This window comes from Mytilus californianus, unplaced genomic scaffold (genome assembly GCF_021869535.1).
Source record: "Mytilus californianus isolate M0D057914Y unplaced genomic scaffold, xbMytCali1.0.p SCAF_1, whole genome shotgun sequence".
NCBI classification, from domain to species: domain Eukaryota; kingdom Metazoa; phylum Mollusca; class Bivalvia; order Mytilida; family Mytilidae; genus Mytilus; species Mytilus californianus.
The window spans coordinates 31468714-31481586 of NW_026262581.1; the positions used below are offsets into that span (position 1 = coordinate 31468714).

At 32.2% G+C, this 12873-nt stretch overlaps 1 protein-coding gene across 3 annotated transcripts in view; it reads right to left on the minus strand.

The window, feature by feature from the left end:
• The window catches only part of LOC127718538 (plexin-B1-like), an 89136-nt gene that overhangs the window by 9820 nt on the left and 66443 nt on the right, over nucleotides 1–12873 (minus strand). For all 3 annotated transcript variants that reach the window (XM_052224625.1, XM_052224610.1, XM_052224618.1), the window contains exons 22-31: nucleotides 12503–12728; nucleotides 10253–10401; nucleotides 8192–8322; nucleotides 7295–7354; nucleotides 6749–6820; nucleotides 4669–4735; nucleotides 2889–3035; nucleotides 2431–2587; nucleotides 794–958; nucleotides 289–395 (exon numbers count right to left, since the gene is read on the minus strand). In XM_052224625.1, coding sequence (XP_052080585.1) covers nucleotides 289–395; nucleotides 794–958; nucleotides 2431–2587; nucleotides 2889–3035; nucleotides 4669–4735; nucleotides 6749–6820; nucleotides 7295–7354; nucleotides 8192–8322; nucleotides 10253–10401; nucleotides 12503–12728 — 1281 coding nt within the window. The remainder of the gene's footprint in view (nucleotides 1–288; nucleotides 396–793; nucleotides 959–2430; nucleotides 2588–2888; nucleotides 3036–4668; nucleotides 4736–6748; nucleotides 6821–7294; nucleotides 7355–8191; nucleotides 8323–10252; nucleotides 10402–12502; nucleotides 12729–12873) is intronic.

Sequence of the window (12873 nt, forward strand, 5' to 3'; positions counted from 1 at the left end):
TTAATTTCTGTGTCTTTTGGTCTCTTGTGAAGAGTTGTCTCATTGGCAATCATACCACATCTTCTTATTTATATATTAACAATTAACAAGCTGTCTTTATAATAACCATTGAAAGCTGGTACGTACAATGTCAGAAGCAATAGTAATATAGAAGTGTTATATTTGTATTGAAAATTCCTCAAAATGCATTCTATATATGATTATACACGTACGAAACTCATAATTCGACTTGTATCACATCAATATGAATGATAACATACATAAGAAATATTATATAAATTTACATACCAGGTGCCACTTTTGGCCATCTAGTTCCGCACATTCGATGTTTTCTGGCATGAGTAAAGTAATATCTTCTGACATAAGACTTTCTTCCTGGAACGCTGTCGAATTCACTGGTTTATATTGAAAAAAAATTAGTAAACTAAAATACCTTTGTCTTGTAATCTTTATTATGTTGCAATAAAAACAGAAAGATGTAAGTCAGTTATCTCAAGCCTCACCGATCTTTAAACTGATGTGACTGATTCTTTTTCATTGACACATGTAACAAATGCTGTATATCATTTATTATGTTTAACATTGTGACCCACATTGTAAATTTGTCTGGACATCAATCAGACCTTTAGAACTTTTTCTGTAGGTTTTCAAGTACAACTAACATAGACATCAAACTTTGAATTATTAAGTGAGTGAATATCATCTATATATCAGAATGTGATGATACAAGATTATGACAGCATAATAGCAAGTGCTAAAAATAACGTCATACATTTTAAAGATACACATTTACCGTTGACATTCTGGTCGTCATGTTGCTTGTATATCAGTGCCATTCTACTGTTGTCTTTAACCATATAATGTTTTAAGGTATTCAGAAATACCCATCCATTGTTTCTTTCACTGGTGTTGTCTATATCATTGAGTGTAAGTTTTCCAGCTCTCCCTTCTTGCCACTCTAAGATATATATATAATTATAGATAATATCGTGAAACTAAAGTTTAAAAATGCTTTAGTTTAATAAAAATGGAAGCAATTTTAATAAAAGCAAGTTTTTAATTTCTTTGAAGTTGTTTGCTATAACAAAGAAGAATGGATAAATCATGAAGACCTGAGAATTGTCATAAAATTATACTCTTTTATGTTGAAATAAGGTGAGGTTGGTGTATGTAAATGAGATAGAAACCTAATGACACAACAATTCGAAAGACATCTCAAGGTTAGTATATGGTTTTCATGTGCTATTTAAAAGAATCAACAACCTGCCATTAGCCCAAAATCTACAAATAATAAAAACACTTCTACATTAAATTGAAAATGGAAACGGGGAATGTGTCAAAGAGACAACAACCCGACCAAAAAGCAGAAAACAACACAAGGCCACCAATGGGTCTTCAACACAACGAGAAAATCCCGCACCCGGAGGCGGGCTTCAGATGGCCCCTAAACAAAAATATGTACTAGTTTAGAGAAAATGGACGTCACACTAAATTCCGAAACATATAAATGAACCAAAATAAAAAAAAACATACAAGATTAACAAAGGCATGAGGTTCCTGACTTGGTACAGGCGCAAAAATGCGGCGGGGTTAAACATGTTTGGGAGATCTAAACCCTCCCCCTATACCTCTAGCCAATGTAGAATAAACAAACACACAGCAATACGCACAGTAAAACTCAGTTTAAAAGAAGTCTGAGTCCGATGTTAGAATAGGTAACAGAAGAAACTAAGCAAAATGACAATGATCAACATGAATTAACAAAGGACTACTAGCAGTTACTGACATGCCAGCTCCACACCTCACTTAAACACATTGATGTATATATAAAAAACACCGAATTCTTTTAATACCCTTTTCTAGCCTATATTATAATAAGACTTTCCAAAAGTTTAGTACATGTTGTTGGTATGTTTATCAAACAGTTTATTTTCAAGTAGCATTGATACATATGTTTAAACAAAAGGGTTACATGTAATGAGTAACGAGACGTGTGGCTTTATTGGAGCAGGAAATGATTACCCTTTCGGATCACATTGGTTCAACCCCGGTTTGTGTAAAGGGCTCGTGCTGCTCAATGATTGGTTTGCTTTGTAGTGTTTTCGTTTTTGCTGTTTGACAATTTGCTTTTTTTCTCTATGGCCATGTCGTTGTCTGTTTTATTGGTATTTTATCTTCTCTGTTTGCCTCTTTGGTATCTTTTCTCTCGTTTACAAACACGATTAACCTAATTTAAAGTTAAATGACAGCAAAAACCATCTTAAACTCTTTTAAAAGTTATTTCATTTTGTGTATTTGTCCTAGGTGATAAAAATTTGTCATTACTTAAATTCATATATGCACAAAAAATTAGAAACTGTGAGATACTACATACATTTGTTCTAATACATGTAAATGCATTTTTATGATTGCATTACAAGAACTACATACCTATAGAAAGTTCATCATTGTGTGGTATTTTCAAGGAAGGTTTATTCTTATAAATCTGTTCACAACACTTCTGTTTCACCTGTGATATTGTATCACAGTCTAGAACTTTAACAGGATAACGCTGGTCACTATTTCCATTCAAATCTATTTGCAATGTCTGAATAAAACAAATATCTATAGTAATATGAAAAAAGGATCTCACTAAAAATATTCTTTCCTTCAATAAACACAGTTCGCAATATTGATTATTTCATTAGAAATTCAATATTTTTTTGTTTATCCTTTGTTTAAAAAAGTTAAATTTATAGGTTCAAAAGTGAAAAGATATTAACTTTTTTTCTTGAATACAGTATATATATAAATGTATAATGAAGTCAAATTTTGTAATTGCATTTTCATACCTTTTATCCTATAATAAAAAAAAAATATTTAATAGATAAATTTGCAAATATTCTTACAAGAGATTGATGTTCAATCCTCATTTTTAGTAGTTTTTCCTCTGCGATAGTGTTCTTTGAATTAGAAGTGAGTGCGTCAATTGGTGCCATTTCAACAATTGTCTTCACTGCTTTGTACATCATGAACAGTTGCATTCCACAATGAGACTGTAATTATGCAATCATCCTGTTACATTAAAACTAATTTGATAACTACAAGTTACATTAGGCTTGCTTACAAGTATGCATCATAGCAATTTTGATGCTGAAATGTTTATGAAGTTGAAATAAAAATTTCCACGACTAAATTATTTTACCTCTTAAAATTCACATTAAATTGCAATTTTAGACAACTATCCATCATTAATCAAAGGAAAAAGAATGTAAACAACCATGGATACATTGTTTATTCTTAAGAAGCACTTTTGGATTTTTAATAAAAAAACATCAATTAGGATAACTCTTGACAGTTATAAAAGAGAGGCAAAAGATACCAAAAGGACATGCAAAGTCATTAGTCGAAAATAAACTGATAACGCAATGGCAAAAAAGAAAGGGACCAAAAGACAAACAACAGTATACAAAACACAAGAGCACACATTACGCCATTCATCTTGATAAGCAGAACAGGCTTTAAAATGTCGTTCTAGATATAAAGATCCATTGTGAAAGAAGAACTGGCAATCAAATATTCGGCTATGAGCTAAACGTTCCTGATAAAAGTAAATTAAGAAAAATATAAGGCAGAGGGTATGCTTATGCTGAGAATCGGACAAAGGCAAAGCTGAAATCGTCACTTTGTAATTTACCGATTGAGTCCTATTCCCGATTGTGTCATTATGACTGAGTGTGGATTCGCATGCATTATAGGAGACGCTTACCTTGTGTACGCACTTGGTCTCGTTCTTTTGTGAGTTCATGTGATGAACTAATTCTTGTTTGTAATTTGATTTGTATCTTCTTAATCGATGCCTAAATTTGTCATAATGGTATATTCGGTGAAGATAGCTATTTATTTACACAATTTTGGCTTTCCTTTTTGAACCTTTGAAATTCAAGTTGGAAAATCTAAAATTTATCTACCAGCTGATAGAATATATCAGAGCTTGCGTTTCCTCTATAGATTTTCCGAGAGGTTCCTGCTTACAAGGAAGCTACAGAGCCATGGGTTTTTAATGCTTTATGTTATAAGGACGAAATCGTGCTTTGATTTGTGATAAACCGTGTTAAATAATTTCATTTTCTGTAAATTTACTATTCTTAAAATGTTGAATTATTTGATACATGAAGGTTTCTTTACCCCCAGGCATAAATTGTCTCATCCATATTTGGAGCAACTTTTCGGACATTTTTGTTTTTAATGCCTTCAACTCCATTTTCAATTTTTCATTCCATCTGTTTTAATGCAAGTGTGACTGTTACATCTAATGTATACGAAACACGCGTCTAGGTATACATTTATAAGCCTGTTATCTTTTCTGATTTTTAAAGATGACCATGGACATGATTGTGATTTGTCGTAGCCAGAATCCCGTTACCCCTTTCATCTTTCATGAATATCATCGAATGCAATCTTTGCCGGGTTTTTTTCGTCAAGAGCATCACGACTGATGCCGATGAACAGGCAGAAAATGCATTCAACATCTCTTTTCCATGATGGAAGCGTGATCATTATCCGGTTAATATATTATAAGTATCATACATAAAACAACGTTTCGTAGATAACAACTTATGTAATATCGTGTTATCTGGAATGATAAGTTGTTCGCTGTTGTCATCAAGGTAAGACAACACTAATTACCGTTAATTGTCCATAAAGTCCTATCTGTAACCAGTTTGCCATCAATCTCAGAGTGATAGATTCAAACCTACAAAATAACGAGCACTGCAAACTAGACAATCCTGTTAATTCAATAATTAAATATTCTGTGTACTGGACATTTTCGCATAATTTTGATTCGAAAGTTCAAGTCAAAAACGAAAACGTATCAAAACGTGTCCAACAATGTTTAAAACAAGTGAATATTAAAACAAGACCTTGTTCAAGCCTTATTGATCAACTGACATGTTTGTTCAAATGTAAGATTGGCCATCTCCAGCTCATACAAGTTTTAATACTGGATTTATATATACAAAATGCTAGCATTGATCTGAACCATCTTCAGGCCAAACATATAACAGTAATCTTGATTGGGGATTCCTTTCCTATGTTATCACTAGCCCAGTAGTCAGCACTTCTGTGTTAGCATGAATTATCACTGATATGGTCAGAATTATATATTAACTGTTTTCAAAAATTTAAATTTTTCAAAATACTAAGGATTTTCTAACCCCGGAATAGATTACCTTAGTTGTATTTGGCAAAACCTTTCAGAAATTAGATCCTCATGCCCTAGAACTTCGTACTTATTTGGCCTTTTAATTTTTTTTTGTTTGAGCGTCAATGATGAGTCTTATGTAGACGAACAATCTAATTCTGATATCTATGATGAATCTATTTGAAGGCAAGAACACAGAGGGAGAATTTCCGTACCGAAAAATTATATCGGGTAAAAAAACGTCCGAATACGTAAGATTTAGTATGAAATTAAAAGTAAATTGTTATTCCTGTGAACCTTAAATGCAATGCATGTCTGTAACGTCATCTTCAAAACGTTTGACATACTTGAATGGTCTTTATTGTCTCATTGTATCTTTTTTGCGAAACAAATGTGCAAACTAAACCATAATCCTTTTGGCAACCATTTAAAAAAAAAAAAATAAAACCATAACAATAGCGAACTTGTAAAGCAGGAGTTCATTGTAAAAACTTTTCCAGGTTTATTTAAAAAAAAAATCTGAAGAAGGTGAAATGGGATTGCCATTACCCACCTTAATCTTTTTCGAAGTCCTTAAATAATCAAGATATTAAAATTGTAATTTCTCACAACAAAACTAAAAACATAAGAAAATAAACAAAGTATCTGCTAGTAGAATTAAAAACAGTACTGATAATGCCGTTGTTATAAACTTATCTTATTTATTGGACATGGCAGATGTTCGGAGAAGCAAAAAGTGAAACAAAAAACAAAATATGTTAATATTGTTTATACGACTATCTGGTTAAATGCATTAAAAGTTGATATAAAGATGAACTATAACAGTTTTGCCTGTTTACCCTCTTATCCTGTTAATGGTAATTGGTCTAAAGGAACTTGTCGTCTATTTGCCGACATTGGAAAGGATATGTTATTTTTTTGAATTGAAATCAGCTGTTTTTACCTGCATCAGCAAAGGGAAAGAAAGTCTAGTATCCGTTCAAATCTGTCCTTCCTTCCGTCCGTCCGTTCAAAAGACTTAGGGTATAAAACATTCGTCAAACATTCTTGGATTCTAAGGAAGAAAATGATTTTACATTTGGTTTGCATTTTGATAATGCCTAGTTGAAACACGTAAGCAATGTTTCCATCTGCCATGCAGCCAATTACTGTTTGCTGATAGTTTGAAATTTTACACCACTCATTGTACCAGGTAAATTTTCGTCAAATTTTCTTAATTTCTAATGAAGGGAATGATTTTATATTTGGTCCTCAGCTTGATAATGTTGAACTGTAGCGCAAAAGTCGTGCAGCCACTTCCTGTTTGCCGATAGTTTGACATTTTACAACACTCACTGTTCAAGGAAATTTCTCGTCAAACTTTTCTTGTTTTCTATGGAAGGGAATGATCAGTTATGCTTCAGTATGCATTTAACCTAAATCAATTTCATGCAGCGACGCAGGTCCAAAACCGGTAATAGTCTTGTTTTATATAAACATTCAATGAATGAGCGTGGGACGCCATGCCAAATAGACAGCTCACATTGGCCCTTCAACCCATATGATCAGGAATACATTACTTACCTTCTAAATAAAACTTTGTGTTGCTTTTTAGTAGCTGACCGAATCCTATCAACCATTAGACACTCTATCAAACTACCAAACAAAATTAAGTATGTATGTTTATAAAAAAAAAAGTAATTTTAGGACAAGAAAGAAATTGCTATATCTACTCAAAATGTGCATAGTTTCAGGGTTTTTTTTTCTCCAGATTTTAAACAATGAAAGATAGAAGACGTCCTTGTATACTGGATTTTGTTGTCAGTAGTTACATTTCAAGTGTTCAAAACTTCTATGAATCAATTGTCAAAAACTTTGAGAATATAAACATTCCGTTTGATGTAAAAAGAAGTCGCAGATCTATGAACATACCAGTATACGTATTGTTTAAATTTTCTTCAGTCGAATAATTCATCGAAAATAATTTGATCAATTCACGTCCTAGCAGCGGCCTGTTGTCGTTATTTTTTTGTTTTATAATTTTTCTTCATATTCTGACGAGTGAAGGTTTAATTCTTCTATGAAAATAGTTGGTTCAGGAAAATTACGTCCTATTTAATTTATACTTACTCGAAGAAGAGTCTCATATTTCCCATCAAAGAAATTGAAAGAACTGATGAAAAATGTGCTCTGAAATCAATTTTTAATTAATTAATGAGGATCTTGTTGGGTGTACAGATAGAGAACAATATACAAAATAATGATTAGTTGAGAAAATAGACAAAAATATAACAATTCAGAATGATGATGTGCTTAAAAAAAATATATATAGAATAATGGACAAAAATTAATATTAGAAAAAAATGGCTTACAAATGAAATAATACAGAAATGTAGACCCTACCATTAAGACACTCTTTCATCGAAATGAATTAAATATAATTAGAATGAGTAACAGAATTAAAGGTGGAGGTTTGAAAAGAGTCATAAGTTGGTCCCCAAAATAGTAAAATTCCAAAAGTATGTTGATTTTTGAAAAATAATAAAATTCAAAAATTATGTTGTTTTTTATCAATGAATAGGATATTATATTGTGGTCGCTTTCTATAAGAAATTTCAGGTGAAAGTTCATTATATTGTCATAAACATGTTGAGTTTTTTCCCATCGAAACGATCATATAAGAGACGTTCGAAAGGCAGCCACTTTGATTTAATGACACAAAAGTCTTTTAAAAATTTGCATTTGACGGTTAAAAGGCGTACAAATACAAATAGACTTAATTTTTGAATAATTTTTTTATTTCGATCTCTGGTGTCGTTAAAAAATACAAAGGACATTGCAAGTTTTATTGTGACTACACTCAATTGTAACCCATGTTTTTTTTATAATTAGAATATATCTGTGCGTAAAAAGGGGAAAAAGAGGAACATATTTGAATATTTATAAGCTTATTAAAGCAGATAATAAGACAATATCAACAGTTTCAAATTACCTAGGTAAATTTTGAAACCAACAATATCTACTTACTTTTCTTGAATTGTCAGCATATTTGGACGGTCCAATGTTTGAACTAGTGACTTCAGAAAAAGTTTATTCGACAATAAAATTTCAAAATTGTCAATCGCAGTCTTAGTTCCGACTTTTCTTTCATGCGATACCTTAAATAAAAAGATGAATGTTTTAACATTTCCTGGTAAAGGAAAATCATTGTATTTGAAAAAGTACTACATTAGTAAAGCGTACTAGTGGTTTGAATGTATAACACACACCATTTTTAAAAAATTACCAACATGGTAACATTCTACAAAGAAATTTCCAAAGATAGATGTTCATGCTATGTTTGTCTACTGCACTGTCTAAATACCAACAGAACAACTTTACATTTAACATTTATTATGAGAATAAAAGTTTTTTTACTTGAGTACGATATATTTACAAAAGTCCACTAGACTCTCGTTTTTATGGGGTTCCTGTTGCCCAACCGTTTGTTATCTGTGTTGCTCATAAACAATATTGTTTGTTTCGTTTTGTTTCGTATTTTCCTTTTTGACAATGGTGTTGTGTTTTGTTTCTTTGAATATAGTGTTGATTGTCCTTTTGGCGTTTTGTGCATAGTTCTGGAAACTTCATGTCATGTTTCATTAATAAACTTACATTTTGTTTGACAAAAAAAGAGACAAAAAACACCAAAGGGACTATCAATTAAAATCGTACGGAAATCATATGACTAACGAACTGACGAACGACAGTTTAGTCCACTTCATGTGAAAAACAGTCGTTATTTAATAAGAACAACTTATTACACAGAGGTTTAAAACTGCTATATATTTTTTGAATATTCAAAATGAAAACTTCTCGATCTCATATACTCCTTACATTTCGAGATCGGACAAGGGTAACGTGCTTTTAACGAACGTAATCTATGTAATTATTAAGCCAGGGGTTTCGTTACCACAAATTACTTAAAACCTTTACTAAATTCTTCCACAGATATCAAGATTTGGTTTTGAAGTTTGGTTGTATCTGTAGAAAACTTATTTCAAACGGGATTGCACATCCTCATTTTTACGGCAATATTGTTTACCGTGCCCGGAAATTTAGAAACGATCCTGGTAAACTTATCGATCCTTTAAATAAACTTATTCTAAAAGGTTACCAATTCAACACTGTAATTAGATCATTAAATATTGTTTTTATTGGTACTAATATTGATTTTGTTATCAGTAAATTAAAAGCAAACTAAATATTATTGTTATATACATATACACATTCATGGATCTACAATCTGTCGATACCTGTATCTTGGCATTGCACAAGGTCATGTTTTTCTATGACTGTTAATGACGTCTTTACACTAAATCCATTGGATGTTGGATGTGTACGGATTGATAATTTAGTCTTAGATGCATGATGTTTTTATTAGTTGTTAGTGGCTTTGAACTAGCTGTTAGTAACTGCGAGTACTCTCAGATCTGTACTTATTGTCTTTTTGTTGTTTGGATGTACAAGTACCCGGCCACGTCCACTTGTATTTGTAGTATTTGTATTTTTATCCATCTGATGAGTTAAGCCTCTTTCGACTGATTTTAATAGTTCATTCTTATGTTGTACTGTTACACCACTGTCCAAGGTTATGGGAGGGTTGGGATCCCGCTAACATGTTTAACCCCTCCACATTCTGTATGTATGTGCCTGTCCCAAGTCAGGAGCCTGTAATTCAGTGGTTGTCGTTTGTTTATGTGCTACATATTTGTTTTGTTCGTTCATTTTTTGTACATAATTTGGCCGTTAGTTTTCTCGTTTGGATTGTTTTACATTGTCATTTCGGGGCCTTTTATAGCTGACTGTGCGGTATGGGCTTTGCTCATTGTTGAAGGCCGTACGGTGACCTATATTTGTTAATTTCTGTGTCATTTGGTCTCTTGCGGAGAGTTGTCTCATTGGCAATTATACCACATCTTCTTTTTTATATTTGCATGTATAATTAGAGGCCAAAACATTAAAAGCTAAATAAAACTTGAAAATAAGTTACTTGAAACTGATCTCAAAGATTTATGTTTAAATCTAAAACAATGGTATACATGTTACCTCTAAATCGTGGAGTAAAGGATTGGTTGTTATATCTTGGTTTGGAAAGAGCTGACGAAAAACATACGTCTGGTAGTCACAAAATGGCACCTTTGAGGTGAAAAGTTCAGATTTGATACTTCTCATTGTCATCTGAGCATCCGCAAATTCTAACAAAGAAATAGAAAATATTTGAAAGCGAAATAACAATACAATTCAGAATTTAAGAAATTCGTAAAAACAAGAATTGTTCCAAGTGCTACATAATCAGATACCACAGCTTATCAACATGAGCAGCTTTTGGAGTGATAGTAACTGCAAATATACATCGCTACATTATCTCAATATATCACAAAGAATCACATTAGAGAAATCTGGGTTCATTTGGACATGTTCCATATCACTTATAGAATTATGTGTGGATGCTGCATGTAATTCATACCAAACTTTCTCTACGTTACACTAACTACCAGATTACAATTATACTATTACTAATTATTGATGCATCTTGTCTTGATGGTAGACTGTGAAATCACGCTTTACATTCAACTGCTTTAACCTTAGTCCAAAAGAGGTCACACCACCTTTTTTACTTCTTTATTGTATTTTAATCATGAGCAATACGACTGCTATCATTCCATATCACAGGGGGTCATTCCTAGTTTGTGTTGCTTTTGATATTGTAGTCCGAGTTGTTTTTGTGAAATATATTCTCTTAGTGTCAGTGTTTCAACCTGTATGTTGTGTCTGGAACATCCCGAGTTCACTTTTAGCTTTCAAAAGTGCTTGTGTCACTTTCACAAGTTTTGTGGAAAAGTTAAAAGTTCTTCATCTGGTAATTGTCTTTTTTAAATATTTCTTTTCAATGCTCTTACCTTTTAATTGATTTGACCTACCAACTGTTTTGATTTAAGCACCACTTATTGTATTTAAGAAGAAGAAAAAAGCGCCATCAAAACACCACACGGAAAAAAAATGAGTCACAAAAACAAGTGACAGAAATTTAACTGAGGTATTCCAGAAAATTAAAGATTAACTAGTGGTATCAGTCGTTTTGTCTATTGCCAATGACAATCCTATGTTAAGTCGCTTTGGTTGATGACACCACCTGAGAAAACAGGAGTATGTGTACAAATGTAACAAATTCATGTTAATTACAATATCTAACAGTCAATGAATTTATGATTTCACCAATAAAACTGTCTCATAAATGTATTGAATTTTGATTTACAATTGATTATATATATATGCCTTGTAAGCAGCAACTTCCTATAGAGGAAATCGTGATACGTAACGTAAACTATGGAATAAAGTATAAACTGGGAAATATATACTTCATATTTTATCAGGTGCTACTTGAATTCTTTAGATAGTAATGAAACATTTACAATGAGAAAATGGAAGTCAGCTCTTTTGTTGGAAAGTTTGGTTCTCAACCGACCCTCATTGAAAATAACTTTACGTTAAAATATATGAACATCACAAAAACTTACATAAAAAAATGTTACAATAATTCATTTAAAATGGTATGATACTAAACCCCTAACGGAAGGGATTGTGCTTGATTTTCATATGATGAAGACATACTCTTTCAATCAGTTTAACTGAAGTCTGGAGCTGGCATGTCAGTAACTGCTAGTAGTCCTTTGTTAATTTATGTATCATTGTCATTTGCTTAGTTTCTTTTGTTACCTATTATGACATCGGACTCGGACTTTTTTTAAACTGAGTTTTACTGTGCGCATTGCTGTGTGTTTGTTTATTTTTCATTGGCTATAGGTATAAGGGGGGGGGTTGAGATCTCACAAAACATGTTTAACCCAGCCGCATTTTTGCGCCTGTCCCAAGTCAGGAGTCTTTCCTTTGTTAGTTTTGTTTTTTTTTAATTTAAGTTCATTTATATGTTTTGGAGTTTAGTATTACTTCCATTTTCACTGAACTAGTACATATTTTCATTTAGGGGCCAGCTGAAGCACGCCTCCGGGTGCGAGATCTTCTCGCTGTGTTGAAGACCCATTGGTGGCCTTCGGCTGTTTTTTGCTCTTTGGTCAGTTTGTTGTCTCTTTGACATATTCCCCATTTCCATTCTCAATTTTATTCTACAATAGTTTCTTGAGTAATTGTAATTGAACATTAAGAATATTAACACTTTTAATTCCACTTTTTAGTTAGTCATAATTGATCAACAGATTTGCATACAGATACACATTTTTTACATGCCCAATTAACCATTGACAATGTCCCTTTTACATTATTATCATTTATAAGTACCTTCTCTGCTAGTTTTTCGTACCAATTCTTCACGTGTCATAAGTTCCATTTTGAATTCCTTGATAGTTTTTCTCTTATTCTTTCTTAAAACCACAACAGCAAATATGCCAATTATAACAGCAGTTACCAATGCAGCGGCTAAAACACCAACTATAATTGCTAATACGTTTACGTCTTCCTGGTACTGTAAGTCACCAATATATACCTCTATCCTACCAACCCCAACCTGTAAAAGCATTCAACACTTATGTACATCCTAGAAGAACATAAGAGCTATTTAAAAAAAAACAAGACCAAAACCAGGTATGGAATACGTTACCGCGTATAATTGCTCCAAAATCAAATACAAAATAATTTCCTTTAATAATAGC